Raw genomic sequence first — 25,742 nt, 5'->3', positions numbered from 1 at the left:
TATGGTTTGAAATGAGAGCATTACTTCTGCAATATGTGAACTTCTGCAACTAAACCAGTGGAAGAAGTACTGATCCCATGCCTCAGACCCTATTTATATAAAACTGCTAATCAGGGCTAACAACAGAAGAAAAAAGTTACGTCCCTCCCCTCACCCACCACGTTACAAACCAGAAAAATTACACGACCTGAGTTAAAATTAATTCAGCAAACCATAAACTCTGAATTACAAACCCATGCACGTCAGGCAGATATTAGCATTTTCAAAAGGAGGGAATAAAGTTCTCTGCACCTGAAAGGTGCTTAAGGAGGAGCTTTAGTTAAACCAAAATCAGAGAGACTGCACCAATCCCCAAGACAGCTCCTGCCTCCACTCAGGCTATTCTGTGACTTCTCTTCAGCCATTTCATCAGACATTGTCAGAGTGCAACACAGCTCTTATCTTGCTGAGGCTTAGACAGGTCTACTCAGTCTGCAAAAGTACCCACTAAAAATGAGCAACCATGTTAACTTTACCCTAACTCCATGTAATGCATTTATTTTTATCACTCTTCTTCCAATAACACTACTCAGAACTATGCCTCTAAACATATTAACCCAGAATTGTTCTATTTCTGTATATGCCACAGAAACTATTACTGAGTTCTTCAAGGAACCTTGCCCCAGGACTGCTCTCTGGTATCATAAATTCTGTCAAGGCTTATATAGAGGTATGGCACAAAGGATTTTCTACTCGGTATCTGCAGTTTTCATTGCTGAATTTTCCTTCTATCCACTTCTATTTCCAGAAAATCTTATTTGAGGAGTGAAACAAAAGATTACAAAGTGAGATATGGACTGGCCAGTACAGGACTCCAGCAGAATTAAAAAGTGAACCTGATGTTGGAAGCACACCAAGTTCTCTGGCCACTAAATAATACAGTTCAACCAAAATATACAAGGGTTCTTTGACTTTTATTGTTTTCCTGCCTTGCAGTGAGATGCATGACTGTAGCAGGTGCAGACCAACCTGAGCTGGTGTGAATGCAGTAACATGAGCAGGGCTCCACCGGCCAGGGGAGTGCCCCAGCCCACTACCAGGACTGCATTATGAGCAGCTCCACTGCTATTCACCTGAACAGTTCAATTACAGTAAGCCTAGATACATCTATCTACACGTGCTGCTGGCACACAGCTGTGTGCAAATGCAGCTTAAGCTATTTTAGCCACGCTGAAGCAGACAGGCAGGGCTTGGTAAATGTTCTGGCTGCTAATCTTCCCTTTTGCCACGTACTAACAGGTTCACTGGTGGGAAATATACAGGCTGAACTAAAAAAGTACAAAATCCATGAACAAAGTCAAATGAAAGCTTTAGTAAAATCTAAATGAGTCAATGTATGCAAAAACAAAAGAGCATCTTTTTAGGCTTTAATGTCTCTGCTGAAACTAAAAGGAGTGGTTGGCTTCCTGCCTGCACAAGTGTCTTCCCCAGGATTTATGCCATAAGAGCTTAAAACCAGAAATGCTGTCATGAAAAACACTTCTCTTACTCAGCAGACCAAAGTGGAGGAGAATACAATGCTAAGCTTCGACCAGTCACTGTTGTACCCATGCTATCAATTAAAACAAAGTAGCAGCAATGCTAGGAAAAAGGCAATCTTAAATCCATCTTTTCCTTTCTAAGACAGCTGAGGACTGTGTGAGAAAATAGAACATGAACAAGCTGTAGTCAAAACCATTAACTGTCAGAAAGATGAGCAGTAAAAATATTTCAGAGTGAGAACTGAATGTCTGTAATAAATGCCAAAAATGAATGATAGTAGAAAAGAAAATTTCCTTGTGATGTTTTTTTTTTTCAGGTTGGTTTTTGTTTCAGGTTGGGGGCTCTCATGTTTTGTTGGTTGTTTTTTTTAATGGAAAGTACATACAAGTTTTTTACAGGAGGGAATGGAGCCCTGTTTATGCAAATAAAAATAAGAAAAATCCTTAATACTGGAAGAAGAGGGGAGAGCTAAATGATAGTATGCTGCAGACAGGGATACTGATCACACAATATGCAGAAATAAACTTGCACCCTTTTCCCCACACAGTGAAATATATACCCTGATAAGCAGAGTGGTGTCAAATGCCACCACGTCTTTCAGATACTGGTATACACAGCACTAAGGACTTGATTACCATTTGATTACCTGTAAACCAACTAATTTGAAACCAATCTGAACAAGAATCAAAGCAGATAAAAATATTTTGTTGCAAAAAAAACAACCCTAAACAAATAAACAAAAATGAATCAGAAAGTGAAAAAACAACAACATTGCACTGTGTCAGATGAATATAATAGTGAAAAATGCAGAAATCCTTGATGTCATTGAATTTGATAAAGACAGAGAGTTGCACTCCTAACTATAAAACTTATTTGTCTACATCTTCAACATTTTCGATGAAAGAATAGCTGCAGTAGCAGAAACAACAATATCTGCTAAGGTGGATGCTTCTTGAGTATTTATGCATGTTTTGGGGAGTTAAAGAAGCCATCAGTATACTAAGACTTTGTGAATCATGTTGAATTTGATGACTGATTTCTTCAAATATGTGAAGACAGGTAGCCATGATCCAGACCAACACTACTGGGAATGAGCTGGATTTTTACCCTAAACCTGCTGAGAAATTTTGGGGACACCAAGTAATTCTAGGGAAGAATTGATTGTGAATCTCAATACTGAAGTCTCCTATAGACTCCAGTCCACCTAAGAGTTTCAGACTGGAATGCCAACAAAGCTTAGAGTGGAAGACAGAGTAAGGCAATGGGGAGATTAAAACAACATTCAGGAGATTGATGAGAGACTGAAATTGAGTGCAGGTCTGTTTCAGCCTGAAGCCCAGAATGGCAGTCAGGTGAGAAACTGGTTAGGGAAAGAGAGACTTGCTATGGCAGAAAGATTAAAGAAATGAAAGCCTGGCTCCAAATAATGACCTTAAAATCTTTATACTATGTTCAATTTTGACATATTTTAAAACATCCAATTTCCAAAAAATAGCCTAAAGCAAGTTCCAAATGACCCAGACTGCCTACCACTAGACATGTACATACAGTGCTGTGCCTCAGAGCAGCTATACCCTGATCAATACAGTGACACACCTCTTTTGTAGGCTAAAGATCTTCATGGCAGCAATTAAACCTCTGTCTTTGACACATGCGGACATTCTCTATATCCCACACCTAGTACTTTTACTTAGCACATGCTAAATGGATAGGAGACAGATGAACTTCTCTTCTGTTTTTGTGGTTCTGTTCTACAAAGATGTTCTCATTCAAAATCATCAGCCAAAATACTCTTCCACTTTCAATGAGAATTGAAAGTGGAAGATCTTGAAAACATTTTACTTGCTTACAGCTCAAACCACAAAAGGATGTAAAAGTATCAGAAGTGATTTTTTAATCACTTGTAAGCATTGAATTGTCAAACTGATGTCTCTTTTGATACTTAACCAAGCACATCACAAATAATAATGCAGCCCATTAACTTGTCTTAATGAAAGTTTCCAAGGAAATAGTGACTCACTGTAAACAATTTACCCAACAGTTTCTGCTGAAATGTGCACAATGGCTACACAATCCACCATGGTATTCTTTACTTTGTGCCTATTAAATTTTATTTGATGAAATACAATTAAACATACAATGCAACACAGAATAGCAACAGAGGAGAGTCTGCTACATGTTTTTCAAGCTACCAAAATGGCAGCTGTTCAGAATGATTCTTAATCTTATCTACCAGCTTTGAACATACTCTAGATCTCACATGGGGCTTAAAGAAGTTCCGCACAAGAATATATGGCAAACAGTTCTACTATAAAAGTCTTCATTTTTTTTTTTAACTACTAAATTACATTTTTGAGCAAAAAATATAAAGTTGTTTAAACACAGGAGACAGAATTTTCTAAATTAAATGTTTATGCTAGACTGCAAAATTTGTGTTATGTAGGTGGCAAAAGGGAAACAATTTTCATTACATTTGCAGCAGTTTGGAAATCATAAAAATTTTATTTAGGTTTGTAAAATTTACTTACAGAATCTAGCATGTCAAATTTAATTTGCAAAATCTTTTACTATATTTGGGATAATCTTAACATCTTGATTAACATCCACTTTTAGAAGGCTGTAACTATTTAATATGAAAGAATGCTTTGAGAATTAGTAACTTAAAATGTTTTCATTTACTGGTGGATGCTAAAATAGACTTTATAGTATATATTTTTAAAAAATTGTAATTTCTATTTTCCTTTTGCTTCTGCTCTAAATATCCTGTGTTATTATGTTGCCTTTCCAATCATTCTTTATCCCCACAACTCATGCATAGGGTTGCTGTCTTAAAACCGGTGGAAGTTCTTCTTCTATTATTTAATTTTTCTAATGACAAGCAAACAAGAGTAATGTGTATGTTTCCACCTTTATTACTCATTTTCCCCCTCTTTGAAAGTAAGACGATGATCCCTGATATGGTCATTCTATATTTTCATTTCATTATTCCCACTGTAAATTAGAATCTTGTGTCTGCTTAAAAGATGACTAACGCCGAGTGACCTACCATAATTTTTTTTGAAGGCTACAGTAGCCTTCAAGCTAACAAATCACACTAGTCAGTCTAAATTTTCTCCCCATTAAGTTTAACCATTTAACTCTTTTTTATATCCATTTGTATCACATCATCAATTCTTTGGTATTCTACCACAGCCTGCTGCTAAGTTTGTTCAGCACTATTCAGCACCCTATTAAAGGAAAAAGGGTCTTTCACCTGAAATATGCAATAAAGATATTTAATGTTTTCACTGTCTTTTCTCTGTTTTGGTTCTTCTTCATTCTTAAGTTTACAAGTGTGGACATAAAATAGCTGCTTAGAAGGGACATATAGTTTCATATCTCTTGAGGAAAAATGTTATTAGCCATGTCTTGGGTTATTCAAAACCTAGAAACAGATCCAACAGCAATAAGGAAGTATGCTCACACAACACAAATAATGGGAAATACTGAGGTGTGCTGGTTCATCTTCGTTCAAGGATTACATACCTGTAATATTCCAGAGTGGCTTAGAGCTGCATTGGTCTCACTTGGAAAAGATATCATGTGATCTGGAAAAAAGCTCTGTAACAACAAGAACTTGTATCAAAGTTCTGTAGAAATAAATATAAAACTTTCTCTTTTGTATGTGCAACTTAAGTTCTTAATGCAGTGCAAGACACTGAAGATTCCCTGATCCAATAATTTAAGCTTACCTTAATATCATCCCAAAATCTGGCACATGCCATATTTTATTTGCTGAAAAACATAGAATTTTGAGAAAACATTGATAGTCTCTAGAAGAGGGTTTCAGACACCAGTGCAAATCACATTGCAATGTTTGGCCCTTAGTGTTGCTTTTCTAGCAGTAATTTCTATGCTGTTAACATATAAAATTTGCCTGAGGATTCAATATGCTACAAAGTAAGGAGGCTATATACCAACATGTATGTTATAAAAGTGTATTGTTATCTATTTTTTCATTACACTAGAATATTTTGGAATAACTTTCACTAACACAGAAAAAGTTGTCTCAGTTTTTTTTTTAATCTTCTATTTTATGTACTCTACAAATTAACAAAAAAAATCTGACTATATCAACATGGTAGGGTTAAAAGTCTACAATCAAAATGCCAGTTTTATTATCAAGGAAAGCTCAAAGGATAATTTATGGGACAGACCTGCAGCTGGGGTGCTCAATACAGGCATGCAGATATGAACCAGACAAGGGTTTGACCATCACAAGTAACATTTTCTCAAAGCCTGGACAAGTTTGAAGTTAATATTCCCTTGGCCACCCAATGTCCAGAAATTTTCATTTCTCATGAAAATCAGCTGCTGGTAGGGTTAATTCATATTAATTCATTATGATAAAGCATTCCTGCTACAGCTGGGACTAGAACACCCCGAAGAACTTTGCTTAGCTGTAGCTGCTGAAGCTGGTGTAGCTGCAGGTCTGCCATGCTCCACAGCTGGTTCCACTCACCGGTTAAACAGTACATAAACCTTATTTTTGGAGGCAACAGAAAGAAACTGATGCATAGAAATTCCATCTTGAATATGAGGAAGAACTTCTTTACTGTGTGGGTGATCATGTATTGGAACAGATTGCCAAGAAAGGTTGTGGAATCTCTCTCAATAGAGATATTCAGGAACACTCTGGATGCAATCCTGTGCCACGTGTTCTGGGATGACTCTAGAGCAGGGAGGCTGACCTATTCTGTGATTCTGAAAGCTTCTTTACTAACTGTAGACCACCTCAAGCACAAATTTATCATTCGTCCAGAGACACACAGATCAATCAAACAAAAAATTCCCAAAACTCTTCTATTTTCTTTTACCTTTATATTTACCTTTTTATCCTTCTCACAGATAGATAATCTGAGTTCCCTTTCACTTTTTACCTTTTAAGCCCTCACACAGTTCTGCTGTTTCTCCCTTTTACATCTGAAACAAGCTGACTTTATAAAAGACAGCATTAGGAGTTGTCCAAATACACCATGGAGCAACCAGATGGTGAGTTCCTTCCGCTGAGCCAGGACTGCTTCCATGGCCTTTGCCATCAGCCAAGGTCTGAATCAGCAGCATTAACCTTTGGCAACATCCCTGAGTTACAAGACATCTCTCCTCTCTTTCCATTCCTTATGTACACTAACTTTGGCTTCACTTTCACTTACCCCTAATAGGTTATGGCTGTTCATGCCTTTTGTGTCAGTTGTCATTTAGCTACAGCCGGGAGAAGCTGCAATTGGGCAGTGCTGGGCAGAACATTCAATTTTCACTTAAACAATAAAATCATCTTTGCTACAGGTGCCCCTCCTCACACTGCTTCATTATATAATATGCTGTCACTCAAAGAAAAATTCACTGAGTTGCAAAAATTTAATTTTGTTTTATGCCTGTGTACAAATTTCAATACATTTAAACCCACTGCTGCTCTCATCATCCCCAAAAATAAAAAATGAACACAGATGTTTTGCAACTGTAAGAAAAGGACCAGCCAATGATCACATGCACTTCAATACATTCCTGTATTTCACATATTCCCTCTCGATTATTCCGTTTGACTCCTGTTACACTAAAAAACTTCAACTCTGACTATCTGTGTGCAACAAAAAAGACTTTTTTAGGAACAGTAATCACACGACTTCACATGCATAATGTTAGGACTTACCAAAGGATTTTTAAAAAACTCATACTTTGCATAATTTTTTCTAAAATACAGTTTGGTTTCCTCTTCCATTACCCAATTTGATTGAACTTCCATCACTAATTCATGGTCTTCTATAGCTCTTCCTATAAGATAACCAAAAAAATGTAAAAGAAAATGCAAAAGCAAATATTAAGTTCATGATCTACAGATAAAGTGCAGCAAAGTTAAACTTCCATTGATTTTAACTCATTCTTCATTGAACTTAACCAATTCTTGAGTAGAGATTAAGAATGCTATATGAAAAATCCCATTTTGTAACCAGATTAAATGAAGCAAATAAAACCATAAAGAAATTCATAAACCAAAAAATACCCAAAAACAGTGAAAGTAAAGTAAGCATTTTAAAACCTTGTACAGGTTGTACTACTCCAAAACACATTCTTCAGATGCAAGGGCAAAGAGACTCTGAAGAACTGAAGCTCATAGTTAAAAACAGCATTTTTTTCCTTTCAGTTTTATAGAAAGTGCTCCTCTGAGATGACATTTAAAACTCTTAAATGCTTGGCATTGTGACATTTAAGAAAACACCATTTCCTCAAGACTTACTTCTTGGTAGAAAAATATGACATTGTGCATCACCCCAAAGGATGGGTAAAGGTGCTGATATTTCTTTATTTTTAAGGTGTCATAGAAAAAAAAAAAATAACAAGGAATGTATAACTGAGTAAAGTTACTTTTTTGAAGCAACTGAAACACTGAGTACCCTCCAAAAAACAACCCTGTAATCAAATCCCTAAATGGTGACATGAAAAAGCTGCCTTTCAGTTTAGGTAGATCATTTTTGTCTGCCAACTAGACTGGAGAGTTTCTACCTCCCTTTCTATCATCTCTTTATTACTGCTATCTCTAACATGAGGAGCACCTGCTACAGTCCTCAACAGCCTCCTTAGCTATGGAAAGTATTTAATGCACATGAAAGATTTCATGTTGGAGTCCATGATAGAACACACTTCAAAAAGCCTCTTCTCTAGCCACCCAGTGGGAAAAAAAATTAAACTAAATAAAAAATAGAAAGACATTGCTCAGCACTATTGCACAGGTTTTATGAGCATTTATGAGCCTTCCCAGCCTTCACAGACTACCTGAAAGAATGCAGATTGAAATCAAAGTGTGACTGAAAGATACTGATGATGAAGCTGGCCAAGGCACTACCCTCTACTCAAAAGAGGAGCCCTAGAACATGTGTGTTCAGATGCAGAAGCAAACAGAAAACTGTTTACAGTCGGCACAAAAATGTCTCAGTAGGAAAGGAAAAATTTCTGGATGAAGAGAGTACTTCCCTTACAAAGGAGAGCAGTTATGGATAACTGTTCAGTTTTCAGAGCCTGCCCTCCTCAGGAGAATTGCAGTGGAAGTTTGGGACTCCCAGCACCAAGGTACTTGGTGTAGGGATGACATGGTATCGTCCAAATTTAGGCACACTTCAGCTGCTTTCAAAGATCTTAGACGTCGTGGAAACCATTCAAAATTGCATTTGAATTCAATATGTTAGAATAAAAAGAACACATACCAGAAAGACACAGTTCTGAAATATATTGATTTATAGAGCTGAAATAATTGCTGAAATTCAGATTTTTTTAAATAGAACCCCTGCTACTGCAAAACTTGGGAGGTGGGGAGGAAGGCTGAGCTTGCTGGCTGACAAAGCAGCAGCAGTGGGCCAGGTGCAGTGAGGACACAACCATCCTTCGTGTTCAACAAGAGAGCTCTGCACTGAAGGGCATATATGTTTGTGAAAACTGAAATGTAGAGACCGTGGGTTCATGCTTTGCTTTAGGTGGGAGTTTTGTTGGATTTTTTTCCTTTTTAAACCTTCACAGCAGATACCTCCACACAGCAACGAAGGCACAATCCAGTGATGTAATTAATGTCTGTCTTGATTAAAAGTAGAACACCGTGCTCAGCTCACTAAGATTCATGCAATTATATCTAATTCAGGAGTATTCAGACAGCTGTTAGATTTTAAAGAAAATGTTCAGTAATTGATGGATGAATTATTAATCCACATCATCCTGGAGTTTACACAGACACACACATTTGCTCACAGCACTTCTCCTTTCAATAAAAATTCACATAACTTATGAGATGAAAAAGACTTTCCAAATTTACCTGGGTAAAACATACAACAATAACAAATAGAAAACAATCCCAAACTAATCCATCATTTGAAAAATATTTGTTCAAACTACTCTTCCAGTGCTTAAGAATATACTTAAAGCAGGTCGAGTCCGTTAATTCTTTCTAACAAAACTAGATCTAAAACAGTATTATAAAAATAACTCCATTATTGTTAAGTACTCTAAAAATATACAGGTGATATCTCAAATTGTTCCTTTTCTTGGCCAGTAATGTTGAATTGTCAATCAAAACATCTAGAAAATTATTTTAGTTTTAAAATGAAGCATTCACCTTTTTCTAGAATTACACTGAAAGCAGCTGGAGCAATTATAAGACTGCATGATGAATGAAGGTCTTCAGCAATTTCGAGAATATCAGCATATTAGGAAAACCAATTTTACTAATTACTTGATATTGAAATCTTCCAAGAAATCCTCCAGATTGAAGAAAACACAGTGCCATTGTTGTTCTGGCATGCTTTCTCAAAGGTGTCTTCTTCAATAGTTACTACATGACTTGAACACCAGCTACACTATAAAATATAGGAAACACTTCTGCTGTTTATATAGTACTGTTTTCTAAAGCCATTTTGTTACCTCTTCTTCTAAAGCAGTCATTTTCAGCCTCAACCCAGATTTAACTCTGACCTTACTATGTGTTGGAAGCATCTTACAGCTGATACATCCAGTTCCAAAGGTTACAAATGTCTTTGAAATCTTACAAAGCAAAGAAAGAAATTTGAAAAACGTTTGTGTCTGCCTTCATAGGATAAAGGAGTATAAAAGGGCAGAAAATAGTTTTAGCTTTTGTAGTTCACCCTTAAAATACAGCTGTTAAACATAATTGAGTCAGAGATACATAGTCAAGTTTATTTTCAACAAATGCACAAGTCTGGATTCCCTAGATACATCCAGAGAAACACTTTTAACAATAGCTTTCAGCCATATTTCAATATCTGGGGGGAAGGGAGAGAGTGAGTGGCCAGGGAAAATGTTTGTGGGGGTGTTTGATTTTTGTTTGTGGTATGTACATTTTTTTTAAAATCAACAGCACTGGAGTTACCATGTACCAGCGCAGTCTCTTTTGAGAATTAAGAACTCCATGGAGTTTTCTATGTATTTTAGAATGCAGGAAGGCATCCAGAACATCCTCTTTTTCAAGCCACACTTTGCACTAGCAGATGGAACTGCCCTTGAAGTTGCAGAAGTACTACCTTTTTTAGCTCTAGTACAGCGCCAAAGTTCAAGAATAACATGGAAATTTGAGTGATGTGAAATTATAACCATCTTTCTTTGGCATTTGTCTTCTAGTAGATTTTTTCTAACATAATTTCCTATCAAAAGCATACACAATACTGAAACACAGTTCTGTAAAAGCAAGTAAGATTGTCTAACTTGAGATTCAGTTGAATATTACATTCCAGCAGTGGGCTCCTGAACTCCTCTCCTGCTAAGGAAAGTCTTTCCTATAATCTGAATTCTTTACATCTCTGAAAACATCCCCTTTCTCCCTACAATTAATTTGCCTTATGTTTTTCATACTGCAAAAGTACACCTATACACTTCAAAAAGGAGCAGAGATCAGAAGTTATATTTTGAAATCATAGACTACATATTTTGAACTGTATTAATACAAAAAGAGGAGTTTTACTACACTAGAGGAACACTGCTGATGTGAAAGGATTTCAGAACATCTTGTTATCTGCAACTTAAAATACTACACATACACTACAATACTTCTACTACCAGCTTCAACACTGGTCCTGTGTGAAAGTTTAGAGGAATGGGGTTTTTTTCCCTTTTAAAGTAGCACTGTCCCAGAGTTCACCATAAACCTATCCAAACCAAATGTAGTGTAGGAAAATAATGTCAGCCCATTCTGATATTATCTCTGAAAACTGAGTCCTATAGTAAAGATAAAATAGCACTGTGTAATCTCTTTCTGTTCCCTATGTCAGATATTCCACTCAGGTGTGTTGGGAACAAACAGGATTTTATTTGCAATGAAAATATCCCAAGTCTTTCTAGAGATAAGCAGTGAATACCACCCATAAGAGAGGAAAAACTGCCAGAGAAAAACAAGGTAGAGTAAGAAAGAATTTGCAGTGAGAACTTTAACTGTTAGTGTCTTTCAAATCATTCTTACAGATGCAGATCAAGCAGTGTGAAGCAACTATACCATGAAAAAAAAATCTAGTTTATACCTATGCTTTCAAAAATAATCAGAAGCAACAACAGAAAAAATTCACACAAGACTTCCCGTCATTTTGCTTCCAAACCTTTCTATTACAATTGTACTTCCATGTGAAAATGACAATCAAACACCTTATTTACCATCATATCATTATATATTATTAGTCTTACCTAAACCTGTGTGGGTAAGTTGTTCAAAGAGAGTCCAGCTGTGGTCATCAACATAGCGGTTCTTCAATATCAAGAGCTGACACACATCCCTGGCTGTTATATCACTGGGTACTTCCAAAGCTCTGCTAGTATCATCTTCACTATACACTTTGATTACCTGCAATAAATAAAAGCTCTAAAATATCCATAAGGCTAATCTTTGCTTCTGTTATTCCATATATATTGCTCTCTCAGCGTCATGACAGAGACAAGAACCCGCACACAGAGAATGCAACATGAAAGACAGACATTCTTCTCCTCTGCAATGGCATAATTGAAAACAGAACAGCCAAGCAAAGCATATTCCATTTCTAAATTTGGCTACTGGATATCCCTTGACACAGGACACTGGACAGACTGGTGCATTGTCTTTAGAAAAAAAACATTAATGGAGAGATAAATAAATGCAGTGAAACTACATCCTTAAGAAAGCTGAAAAAGAAACCACAGAGCACAAACCGCGAAACTCAAGAACTATATGACTCTATGACTCAAGACTCTATGACTCTACTACAGAACTGTAGAAAGATTTAACAAAGGAGTTAGTTCAGAGAATGGCAGTCAGACTCAAGATGCTCACAGTTCTGTATACAATAACACAGGAGATGTTAGAGTGGCTTCAAATTTTGACAAGCAAGAATTGGAGTTCTTGCACACACATCCTCAGTTTAAACGGTGTTCAAGATGCTTTTAACTGACAAAATACTCCTCTCAGTTTATTGAATTTATCCATATTCATGAGAATGCAAGACAAAACTCTCCTGAAATTTATGCACAAAACCTAAATACCATTGTAAACCCATCATTAAACAACAAGATGCAAGTTCTCACTTTAAAGACAAACAAGCCTGTTACTGTCAGTCATTCTTAACAGCTGCCTTACCGAATACATGCTCATTTCAAGCATCTAATAAACAACCAGAAATGTACTGTGCCCTAACTTGTCTAGGCAGCTCCCTCTCTGGTTTGTTCTGGAGTTGGTAGGAAAGTGAGCAAGGAATTCCAACTGTATCTCCTGCCACCTGTGTCTTCTCACCAACAGAAAAAATCCAAATATAATTTAAAAAAAAACAGGTCCTTTCCAAACATCAGATCAAGGAAAATGGACTCAATTTTTAAATGACACTGAGATTTTAAAGCACACTGATGGCCTTACTCCTCTCCAAAACCTATTTTTCCTAGTGGAACTAAAGAGATACAGAAGTTTAGTTCCAAACTGTGGCCCTGCACATTAAATGAGCATGAAGTCCATAATAATTTGCTTTAATATTGCACCTAACAAATGCGGACAGAGAGCGCCGCACAATATTCAGCTACTCTGGCCACAACAACAATCTTCAGGATATGGCAAACATTAAATTCATGCTCCTAAAGTGCTGGAAAAACCTCTCCCTACTCATGAATCAACCACCTCAAAGATGAAACTTTCAAGAGAAATAGGCAGACCTCGGAGAAAGAAGATCCAATGCTTCCATAGACCTAAGCTGCAGCCCAGCACTGCCATTTAATACAAAAGGCAGAAAGACCAAATTGCTAAGGAATTCAATACTGCCAAAGCAGCCATGGGGGATGGCTGCTGGTTGGTTTTGTAAGACATCACTTCTAAGCAAGAGAGACCAGCAGCAATGCAGCCTGCTTGCAGAAGAGCCTGTTTCCACACACACACACAGAGTCCTACTCCAGTCACACAGAAATGAGGTTTCGCCATTCAGGATAAATCAGCATGTATTATTTAAATTTCTGCAATATCTACAATGATTCAAAGTTGAAATCAAAAGATGTGTCTGGCAGGGTGCACTGTGGATGGGCTGTAGGGGTGACTAGAGGAAACAGGGTCCCATTGCCTTAAAAGAGGTCCCACTCTGGGAAGCACTGAAGGTCACGGACAGCTTAATGCGTCTGTCCAGCAAGTCTGTGTCAGGCTGAACCTAAAGGAATTTACAAGCTGAAATGCCAGAAATGAGAGAGACAGAAGAGAAGGTAAAAGCAAAGGAAAGAACTGAAGCAACTTTCCAAGTATTGATGATTGCTGTAAGTCCCTTCCAGCTGAAATACTCTATTGTGTTTCCTAACATTCTCACAGTAAAGCCAGGGTGCGAATCCATGTTAGCATGCTGGCTAGGGACTCTGTGGCACCAAGCAGCAACTGCAGCTTTCCCCAGGCACTCATCAAGTTCAGTGATATGCTTATTTTACAGCAAGAGCACGTACAGCCCATGCTGAGGCTCTTGACGGATATTTTAACAGAAATTCTTTTTAAAAGGGTTAAGAGTCGCAGTGCAGATGACTTCACTCTTATTGCTAGAGAAACAGAAAAAGAGTTTTTAAAATGCTGGAGACGGCAACCAAATCATGATAATGAGCTGCCTGTGGCCATTCAGCTCAGGGAGTGGGAAGCCTTGGAGGTGGCCTTGGACTACTGGAGCTGAGCTAAAGCACAACAAAACAACACCAAAAAAAATAAAAAAAAAAAAAAAAGAGAGAGGAAAAAAACCAGTTTATATTCTCTGTGAATATTCTCACTCAGCTTTCTAAGTACAGGGAAATAAATCTTGCTCAAGTCTAGGAGAACACATAACCCCAGCTCACAGCTATGATGGGGTACCTTACAAAACACAAACGCTGTAACCTTTTTCTCTTCCTTGCAAGGAATTCAGATGCAGAAGGAGACAAGTCACCTAATGGAATCTCATCATCTTCTGTCACACATTTTGCTTAACGAATTGGTGTAAATCACATCACTTAGAGTGATCTTTGAGGGTTTTTTTAATTAGAAGTTGTTCAGTATGCACTTGGTGCTATGTTTGAAGCAAAGTCTCCTGTAAGCTCGCTGGGAATGTACTTATTCCAAGGGGAGTGGATCAGATGAAAAAGAATAAATTCAAAATCTCATTTTTCCTTAGAAATATGCTGTAATACTTCTCTTCCTAGAAGCAGAGGATGTTTTGAGAATTAAAGGGTGGCAGAGCTACGCTACAGATGCAGCCATGATGGCTTCATATAGAAATGAATTAGCTTGAGTGATCACTTTATTTTTATTAGTGATTCACACCATGTATTTGACTGGCCAGTCATCTCCACTTTCTTTCATTTTTTTTTTTTCCCTGAAAAACTGTCTGAGAAGTAGCACACAAGAAGAGAGCTGTTAATTGAGAACAAGCTCTCATTACAGTTTTCATTACTCTACACTCTCAAACTTTGCTCCAAAGCAAGCTGTTTCACTTCCCTTGACTATACCTATTAGTAGGCAGAAAAAGTTGCTTCAGAAGCACTGAAATTTTCTTTCCAGTCTAGTTTATAGAGATTTTACTTTTTCCCATGGCTAGAAAAAGAAATACTTCAATACCTTCTATTTATGTTACTGGAAGTAAGAAATAAGCAGCTCCAAGATCTTCCTATAAGAAGAAAACACCAAGCTCAGTATGACAAGCATTTATCATTTTCACTGCCTATGGGAGCAGGCAAGGAGGTACAGCATTCCTACATGTTCCCTTTCCATTTTTCAATACACTAAAAATCAGCCAAGATTCCAGAATTATGTGCAATGCATCTTTATCCCTCCAAAAATTATTTTTATAAGAAACGTTGCTTCAAAATGAAATATAATATTGTTTATATCTCACTAATCAAATGAGCTCAGAATCTAAAATAAATATTGAAAAATACAATCAAATATTTAACAAAGGAAAATAAAAAGAAGACTATAATTTTTTACACTAAAAAGTAACCAGAAGAAGCAAAAAAACCCCAGCAATTGTTTAAAAGAATAAGTAAAAGAGCACATAAGGTAAGCAGTGTGGGAGGAGGGAGGAGCAAGAGAAGCAAAGCTGGACTCTACTCCCCCAAGTCTTCTTCCCGACTCAACCGTCATTTCCACTACAATAATTAAATAATATGTTCATAGACTTTTAAGAGAGGGTGTCCAAGTCTGATTCTTCAGAATCTTCATGCCATCTGTTTCGGAAGTTCCAATCTGCAGAAACAGCACAAACATATGCCCTGCACTGAGGAATTTAAAATTTTAAACCAAAGTCCTAACGTGTGAAAAAAGCCAGGTAGAACCCACAGAAAAAGAACCACTAGCACACAGATTCCACATTTAGGTGCCTACTCCAATATGACCTGACATTTATATGATTCTTAATGCTTCTGTATAGCCGTTGACACAGTGGAGAGTCAGCACCTTTAAAAAAAAAAAAAAATCAGGCCACTTTCATTTATAAAGATAAAAGCACCTAACTTTAGCTTATGATTTCTAAAATTATTCTCCCCTCCCCCCATATAAAACACTGCGCATTTTTGTACTTACATTATAATTTCAGTCACTTTTTTTTAAAATGCAGAGTTATTGTATGCAAAACCGGGCTTTGGAAAGTCTTACACTCCAGGGTGTCACACTTCTCCTGAAATGCTGGCCTGATACTCTGCTAACCCTTCTCTTCAGTGTTAACAAACAGGCTATTTGCCTGCAGCGTTTGTTCTCCAACTCCCAACCCTGCTGCCTGCTAAACAAAATTTTTTGCTTATTGATATTGGCAAAGGGTAGAAGAATTTGGAGTGTATTTTAACTGCAATGGAGGCACTTGGAAACTTCTAGCATTTTGAACTGGTTTATGACTTCTAGCAATAATCTGTCTTGGTTTTAGTGAGAATCAGCATAATTCTTCATTCATGAAAATACTGAAGAGGTTAAGTCACAACTGTTGTTAGAAACAAATAACATGTTAGTAAAGTTTACTGTCCTCTTTATCAGCTGTGAATGCAAGACTTTTCCTTTAAATATCTCAGTCTACAGTTAAAATGTCAGCTTCCAATATTTCCTCCAAAGGGAAGATTTCCAGGCCAAAAGGATTCATGCAGTTTCCAGAAATCTACGCCTGTCATTAAAACAAGGTACATACAACATCTAACTATACATGTCTCGACTTCTCATTTGGAACACAGTATAGCTTCAAGAGGCAGAAGGAACACTGCTCCTATATTTTGTCTTGTAATGACACCGAAGTGCAAATTAGGAAGAGCAAAGTCTAGGAAAATTTTCTATCATTCCCTCCACAACCTAGAAAAATCTCATACCTTTTCCATAATCTAACCTTTTGAAAATGACATTTCAAAGAGCAAAAATAATGCTAATTTCCAGCCTTTATTCAATGTAAGAAGACAGACAAAGTCAGTTTCTCTAGCAATTAATAAATTTGTTGCCTCAAAATATGAAGAACTTTTTTAGACCTAAATATTCTTTTAGAAGGTATTAAAAAACTTGTTAAATTTCATGTTAAAAGTATGCATATATTATCAATGAAAACAATTTCTTCTTATTTTCTGTAATAATCTTCTGTAGCACTATATTTACTATGGCACTATGGCAACTATCAGTATTCTGCAGCCCACAGAGTCACGCCCCTCCTTCAGACTCCTGGTACAAACTCCATGTCCTGCCTAATCCAACCACCCATGACCATCCCAGGAATGAAAAAATTACACCAAAAATATAAACTGAATAGCAATGCAAAGAAGTAACAAAAAATACTTTATATTACCTATAGGCAAAAAGGTCCAATTCTTACTTTTGAAAGACATACTTGCCACCTGACTTTGGGCAAGTCAGAATTAGTCCCTCAGTTTCACTTTTTACAACATGGGGCAGGGGAAATGAAATCTGTTTCTGTACAGAAAGGTAACAGATTGAACTCATTAAGATTGGTAAAGCACTTATACCTCCTCATATGATTGCTGCTTTAGACATGTAAATATGTTGTATTATAAAAAGGGAGGTTAAATTATGCAGATCTCCAAATTGTAATAGGCTATGTGTAAAAATACACCAGCAAAGTTCTTTCAAACAAAGGTTATGACAATCACATCATGATACTGGGAAAAATGGCAGAATGAGGACAATATGACATGCAATCATGACAGAGACAACGTCAGTAAAACTGAAGAGATACAGAGTTTGAAAGACACAACATGGAAGTTAAAATTTAAAAAAATCATTATTTAATCCTGAAATTGATACATTTGATTTTACAATATTGGTCAACAAAAACAAAGTACAGCTATAAGCAGTAATAAAAAAGTTACAGAAGATTTAATTTCCTTGTATAAAACTGAGCAAAAAGGCAAAGTCTAGAGAAAGCCACTGACACATTTTGGACAATTAACTCATACTACAACTACTTTTAGAGCAAAAAAGTGAGATTCTTGTAAACTGTATCAAAGTTAGAAGATACTTGGCTCAAAAAATGACAGTAATTGAAGAATTGAATAGCAACAGTGTCAAGTTCAACATCTTTTAAGTAGGAATGGCAGCAATAAATAGATTTAATGTGAAAGATTTACCACCAACAACAGCCATTACCACACAGGAGGGAGAAATACAAAAGGACCTACAGAAGTAAAATCCACAATAAGCTCTGTAAAAAGAATGCACATTATTTATTAGGAAAGGTAGGGGTGGATCAAACAATTTATTTGAAAAAGGAGTCTCAAGTTAATCTACCTTACCAAAATTTTTTTTTCAAACTGTAGAGATTCCAAACAAAGCCAGTGAAAGCGATACTCCAAATACAAATGCTGTGTGTAAATAACTAGAAAGTTGTGAGGAAATTTAAATATTATCAACAAAAATTTCAAATAATACACTTCCATAGAACAGCAGAAATTAAGGAAAATTAGCAGATTTGCCAAATGATTAAGCTGTCAAAGGAGCACTTATACAAGATAAACACACCGCACAGAAGCTAAATCATTTATTCACATTAATTATTCACAACCGACATGGAAGAATATGTTCCCAGATCTAGTCTTCATACGTGAAATAAAATTGTCAGTTTAAATGGAGGGAACACTGGAAATAAAAAGGCAAATAGTTAACAAGAGGTTATACAGTCTAGAATTTCAAGAAACTGAAACAGCAAACCTCAGCCTATCCTAGCACCAGTAGAAATGGAGGCTTAGGCTCCATCTGTCACTTCATCTGATGTGCACTGAGTAAAAAGTTCTGCTCAGACCTGAAAAAGTGGAAAAGCCCAAGGGCAGATTAACTCTGGGGTATCTCTTTGTAAATTCGTGAGTCACCAGTGCCTATCACCAGGCAGCTAAGAAAGAATCTACTAACATTACCTAAATCTGTCTCTTCCTAGAAGAAAACCTACTCTTAAATTCAAGAAAACTTTTCTCCATCTTGCTCATAGCAATTCCTAGATTGATTTAGAGTAATCATCATAACTCTAAAAAATCTCAGTGAGGTAATGCAGTTTACACTGACTGGTATCAGTAAATTTTCCCAAGTCCTTCAAAAGAAGAGCTATAATGAAAATTAAGAAGTTATGAAGAAAGAGACTACATAATATACACTTGGAATGCACAGTTCATTTTTAGAATAGCTGTCTATAGTCAAACAATTTCAGGCTCTTATTCATATTAACGCTTAAATCAAAATGGAAGAACCAGATCTTACTAGCCATGATAAAAAGAAGTCTTAGTTATTTTTCATTAAAATATTATTAATGCTACCTTTATACATTAATATCTGACACAAGGCTATTTGCAAAACTTCTTGGCTCAGGGAAAAATAAATGGCTCCCTATTCCTGTCTTCTTAAGACTACCACTTAAAGAGAGCTAATCCAACACAGGTCCCTTCTCAACTCCAGCGCACAGTATGCATGGCTCTTCAGTTAATCTAAACCCAGTACGTGGATGATCAGGAAGGCAAGAGACTTTTACACCTTCCTAGCCACTAAAAATAAGTTAATTAATGGTGAAATTTCCATGTAACATGGATAAAAATCTTTATACAAGGGAAAGTAATTTCAAAACTCAGCTGAGCCCATAACGTAATCCAACCACTGAGTAAGTGTACACAGGCTACTCTCCCTTAAGCCAAGCATCACCACATCCTAGTGTTGGAATCACAGTGCTCCTTCATAGAGTTCAGCTCATACAATCCACCCAACACAGCTCAGTTATGACCCATTATTTTCACTTAGAGATACCTTATTATTTCTCATGAAATTCACAGAAGATTGCTAAAATAACCAGCAAGGTACGAAAATCTCCTTGGTAATGGCTAAGAGTTTTTGCCCTCAAACCAAGCCCTTTCTGATAAAGGTTCAAAAACCTTATTGTTTGACTTGAAGAGATTAATAGTCAGACCAATCTCGATTATTCAGGTTAATAAAAGTGTATGTTCACAGGAACTTTTCTTCATGAAAAGTTAATTAGTGGACGTGATCAGCTTTTTAGCCTTATTAGTAAACTTAAGGTATTACTATCTTCAGTCCTTTGTTTCCACACTGTCTGCTAAGTCTTAGCTTTAAATAGCATATTATATATTATATATAATAATATATATTTAGTAGTAATATGCAGGTTTACCTTTTACTACATACAAAAGCAATATTTAGAATGCACTTACCATAGACAGATGAAAAAATATCCAGTTAGACTAACTTGACTTAAAAAGAGGGATGGAACAACCACACTGGAGGATTCAAAGAATCTGACTTAAGAAGGCATTTAAGTATTTCACTTTTTAAAAAAAGTTTGTCAAATAGAAAATGAACAGAAAATGAGAAAAGTTACCAGTGCTCCAGTGTTTTTATCCCCCAGCCTAGAAATATGGTAGAAATTATCCACGTCCTACTCTGCTTTTCAAAGAAGTCATGTCTGAAGGCAGAGGAAGAAAGAAATTTAAATATGGAGCCACTAAAATACACTGCTGTTTTTTGTTTTCTGTGTACAACAAAGATGAGGGCAAAATGTTATCAGCCTTATGTTTGTATAGCGTGTCCCTATTTATGTCAAGGCACTAACATTATTTAAATGAGGCTTTCTGTATTTAATAGTGCAGTTTGTCCAACATATCCTTCGCTTGTCAGAGATAAATAGAATGCTGTGTTCCAGCACAAGAGAAAGCAAATCTGTTACTGCCGCGTTCTGGCTGCAGTCTATGTTTCTGAAGAGATACCAGCTATAAAAAGAAGTACCTATTGTTTCTACCAGGTTTTTCACACCATGTTGCTGGTTTCTCAGTAGAGCAGATCTCTTGCAAAGCTGAGAAAGACCAAGTCTCTGAATAACACTGTTAAGAGACCAATTAGCTTCCTATTTCCTTTGCAGTAGTCCTGAAATAGATTTTTTAAATAAGAAAAAAAAAAGGAGAACAGATTTTTTCTTAAAACTCTTTCACTTTGACCATTTTAAACAGAAGTTTTGGCTTGAACTTTAGCACAGCTTCAAAGAGAAGAATGCCTTTATCATCAGCTATATCAACTGTGAATTCCCCTGAAGGTCACTAGAGGAGAAAATAATGTAGACTCCAAGAAAAAGCAAAGTTCAGATTTTTAGCCAAAGAAGATACAGTCTGGAAATTTTTTCTGTATTTCTGGAGTAGTACAAGGAATATCCAGAGCAAATATGACAAAGGCCATGTAGGGTAACCCACTGTAATAAATGGTTGATTTACAATGCTGAAATCCTTCGTCACTTGGTGTATTACAAAAAAACCTGCTTTGCTAGGTCCGACTATAACACCCTTCCTGTTCAGTACTGTCATCTCTGGGTACCTGTTTCTAGTCAGTGGAATATAAGAGCAGGGTTTAACTGTTGTAGGATAGGTATTCTGACAAAACATTTTATTTCTCAGCATTTCTGAACCTTTTTTTTTTTATTCACATAGCATTGTTCCCTCTGGCAAAAGCATAAAATCGAAATAAAGAGTAAATTCTACAGTAAAGCTAGTAAGTCTACTCAAACGACATAAAACCTTCAACTATACACTGTTGTGTTATTACAGATTTGTTAGTGGGTTTTGTTGGCAAATCCAAACTCCTAAAGGAACAGAAAAAAAGATGAGGGGCATCTGGGCATGGAAAGCAGCCCCAGTAACTGTTTTGCCCAGTAACTGTTGGCAAAAGTGTAATAGCCACCAAGTGCAGCAGAGTAAAACAAGCAAATAAAGTGAAAAAGGAAGATAGAAAGTGGGTGAAGTAGCTAAAACAGGGTGATAATCTCAGAAATTTTCTCTATTTTGATAAAGTTTACCTCCAGTCATTTGTTCTAAAATGCAAATGAGATACGTAGACTGAGCAGTCTTCAGTCATACAAGAAAACTGAGAAGCCAGCAGCACATTTCCCATCTCTACGCTTGTTGTGATACCCTACATTCAGAGGTCTGCTGGGTTGTCTGGCTGCTGCTTCGCTTGCCCACACACAAGCCATGTTCATATTACCATAAATGTATGCATTTTATTTCTGTTATGATCATCCTACAAGTCTTGTCAAGCAGGATACCCAAAAAGACGGTGACAGACACCAATCCAACAAGTTACAATCAACAGGACCAAAGGAAAAATGACAACATTGAGAACTTGCATATGCAGCTGATGAGTATGATGAGCTATTGAAGCCTGGCTTTCAGGCTAATAGAAGCCAAGCTGAGGACTCCGATTCAATCTAGATATCATTTAATTGCTAAACTCATGGAGAACAGGATTGACTAGCTCAGAAAATCAGCCCGAGTGCTCTAAAAAAAATTCAAAACACTGTGTTTGGGCAAATGTTGTCAGTAGAAATGATACAAAGAGTGATGAAATGAAACTAGAATGATGAAAAGACAGTGAAAAAAATCAGAAAGCACTAAAGAATAGTGGGGGGGAAAAAAGGGATTCTAACAGAAAATAAAGCATTAAGGGCATCAACTGAACACCTCCTCCCAGGTCTCGGTCCCTCATATGAATTTTAGTCGTGCCAGACAAAAAAGGTATCAGAAAAAACACCAGTTGCAAGAAGTTGCTACTGCAGGGATATGCAAAGCATGGGAAAGATAGGAATAAAAGATGTCTCTCTAAGTTATCATTTTTGATGCCCAAGCATGAGTTTTGGTGAAGATACTGGTCAGCAGTCCAAGACAAACACTTGGATCTGCCAGAAAAAGGAGATGAAATATGAGAATTAGAAACATGTGATAAAATATGAGATACATGCCAAGAGCCTATCAACTCTGGGTGAAGAAGGTGGATGTGTATTCTTGGAAAGTGTAACTTAAAGTTTGCCTTGCTTTGTACTGTTCCCAAGGCACCCATTATAAACTGTAATGCAGCAGAGTAAATCTGCTCTTATATAACTACTTTAAACTATGAAAAACTGGTTGCCTTGAAATAATGTAAACATAAATAAAGGGCTGAAAGCAACTGAATAGAGACAACTTCAAAACAGACAATTTAGGCAGTCACAACCAGTGTAAAAGACTTACAGACTGTAACTGGGCTAAAATCTCCAGCGTTACCACAGAATGATGTCGGTTGAGGCATTTTGATCTGTGGTGGGTTGACATTGTCTAGACACCTGGCACTCAACAAAGCCACTCTATCACTTCCCTCCTCAGCTGGACAGAGAGAAAATACAACAAAAAACTTGTGGGTCAAGATAAGGATGGGGAATGATCACTCACTAATTACCATCACAGGCAAAACAGACTCAACTTGGGGAAAACAGTTTTTTATCAAACCACAAAAAGGCAATGATAAATAAAACTAAATCTTAAAACACATTTCCCCACCCCTCCCATCTCCCAAAGTTCAATTTCACTCCCAATTTTCTCTACCTCCTCCCTGCCAGTGGTACAGCAGGACAAGGAACACAGGTTGCAGTCAGTATATCACACACTGTCTCTGCTGGTCCTGCCTCCTCAGGTGGAGGACTCCTCACACTCTGCACGTGCTCAGCATGGGCCCTTCTCACAGGTCCTGCCAGAACCTGTGCACTGTGGGCTTTCCATAGGCATCACAGCCTTCCTTGAGCATTCACCTGCTGTGGCACAGGGTCCCCCAAGGGTCTGCAGGTGGTCTCAGCACCGCCATGGTCCCACATGGGGACAGCTGTCTCACTATGTTGGCACCACGGGCTGTGGGGGAATCTCTGCTCCAGTGCCTGGAGCATCTCCTCCCTCTCCTCCACTGACCATGGTGTCTGCAGGACTGTTCCTCTCACACATTCTCTCTCTTTCTTCTGCTGCAGTTGCACAGCAACTTTTTTTCCATTCTTAAATATGTTATCCCAGAGGCACCACCACTGCTGATGATGGGCTCAGCCTTGGAGCCAGCTAGCATTGCCTCCACTGGACATAGACGAACTTTCTAGAAGCTCCTGACAGAAGCCACCCGTGGAGGGCCCCCCTTCCCCTGTTACCAAAACCTTGCCATGCAAACCAAACACATGATCAAACAGTCATAACTTCTTTAGGTCCTTAGGGTGGCTGTTGTTTTGTTGGGCTGGTCATGCCTCTGTTCCTGACCAACAGGCAGAAAAACAAGGAGTGAGGAAGAACAGGGCATGGGCAGTACCTATAGCAACTGCATGAAAATGAGGAAGAATGCATGTCTAAATATGAATAATTCCTTGATTCAATGTGATGAGTTTTCTTTGTGTTCACTGATGCAGCTTCAGTTTATCAAAAGTAAAGAAAATTCTCTAATTTTTCAGGCACTTGCTTATGCATGTTGAAAGTAACATGTAACAGACATATAAGCAAGGGAAATTTGATCTTTTGCATGAGATTCACACCAACACCTTATGTGCCGTTTGTTGAGTTTCTCCCTTCACATACAGCAATGCAGCATAATCAGTACGGGGTTTACTTTAGCAGAAATAGCTATTCAGCAGTAGCTCTTGATACATTTCAAGGCCAGATAACACAGCCTGAAGGTCAAGTTCTGACTTCTTGAAGCCTAATTTATTCAAGAGGAGACTAAAGTACTAGAGCTAGAAAATGGCCAAGCACTTTCTTCAATTGATGAAAAAAACGTTTTTTTTTCCCAAAGGATTTCTGCCCACAGAAGAGGATTATGAGCAGAGTAGGGCACTAAACACTGCCAATTTCCTTGGTTACTGTATGAAGAATGTTAGATGTTCAAAGAAAGCAAGAAGAAATTGAAAAAAAACATATCAAAGATCTGTTCAAGAACTGGAGACAGAGAGGAGACAAAGTGCAACATTAATTGTACCACTAAACCTTGTCAAATTATACAAAGGACAAGTAATGACCAAGTGCATTAAACCACTAAGATTTTAAAAGACTTTTAAAAAGCTCTGTTCACTTACTACTCACTCTCTCTTGGGCACATACACATATACGTCTCTATCTACCCTTCATGGCAACTATGCAGCACAGTGCTTTACATTTTAAATTTCAAGACCACTCTGGAAAACCTGATTGCTTGTAGAGATTGTAATTCCAAAGGAGAGAAAAAAACTCCCTTTCCCTGCCTGCACCTGAACCATAGGGACTGCTAAAGTTAGTCCCATTTTTACTTCACTTATATATGTGGGATCATTTTTGTACACAATAAAAACAGTAGCAAGTTTTACCGGCTTCATGCTAGTCAAAGCAGGAACTGACTCCTCAACCAATATATGATGGCTACATCAGAATCCACTTTTAGGTGCCTGCTTGAGTATAAGGAGTACATATTCATTGCAAAAATTGGTCTAAAATTATTTTCAAGAATAGTTTCAGATCTAGATTTATCTGGCCTATATCATAAGGAAGGGGATGACTGCTGCAATGCCTTCCCTGGAGGAGGCTCTGTCAGTGGCTCTTTCCAAAACAGTCCCTGGACCTAACCAGAGATTTTCCACAATGACAGAAAATGCTGGTCTGCAACCCTCCTTCTTCCCTGTCATCCATCATTGAATCACGAGCCTCTCATCCTCTGTCACAAGCCGGTAACTTAGTATCTGCAAGTACTGTACAACAGAAGACTGAATTTTAGGCAGTTTATTAATCGTTTCAGAGCTAACATGGAAGTTGTGTGCTCTCTCAAGCAAGGATCTGAGATAGATACTTGTAAAGTTAGTTTCGCAAAGTTTTAAGTATCAGAAGAAAGCAGGAATTCCCAATCTCCCTGAACAAACTGTAGCCATCCTAGCACATGTTAAATACACAGAGGTGGAAAGACCTTTCTGTAAACG

The 25,742-nt window shown here is 37.3% G+C and overlaps 1 protein-coding gene across 10 annotated transcripts in view; it reads right to left on the bottom strand.

Annotated features, from left to right (window-relative positions):
• GRB14 (growth factor receptor bound protein 14) overlaps positions 1-25,742 on the bottom strand; it is a 58,795-nt gene that overhangs the window by 13,564 nt on the left and 19,489 nt on the right. For all 10 annotated transcript variants that reach the window (XR_002865960.2, XR_002865961.2, XR_002865962.2 and 7 more), the window contains 3 exons: positions 11,731-11,887; positions 7,211-7,332; positions 5,047-5,121 (listed from right to left, as the gene is read on the bottom strand). Coding sequence is in view for 7 of the 10 variants with exons in the window: in XM_086896852.1 (XP_086752978.1) it covers positions 5,047-5,121; positions 7,211-7,332; positions 11,731-11,887 (354 nt within the window). In the remaining 3 variants the exon portion in view is untranslated. The remainder of the gene's footprint in view (positions 1-5,046; positions 5,122-7,210; positions 7,333-11,730; positions 11,888-25,742) is intronic.

This window comes from Cyanistes caeruleus, chromosome 7, assembly GCF_971803275.1.
Source record: "Cyanistes caeruleus chromosome 7, bCyaCae1.hap1.1, whole genome shotgun sequence".
NCBI classification, from domain to species: Eukaryota; Metazoa; Chordata; class Aves; order Passeriformes; family Paridae; genus Cyanistes; species Cyanistes caeruleus.
Note: the sequence above shows the minus strand (reverse complement) of the source record. Positions and strands in the feature narration are given on the sequence as shown.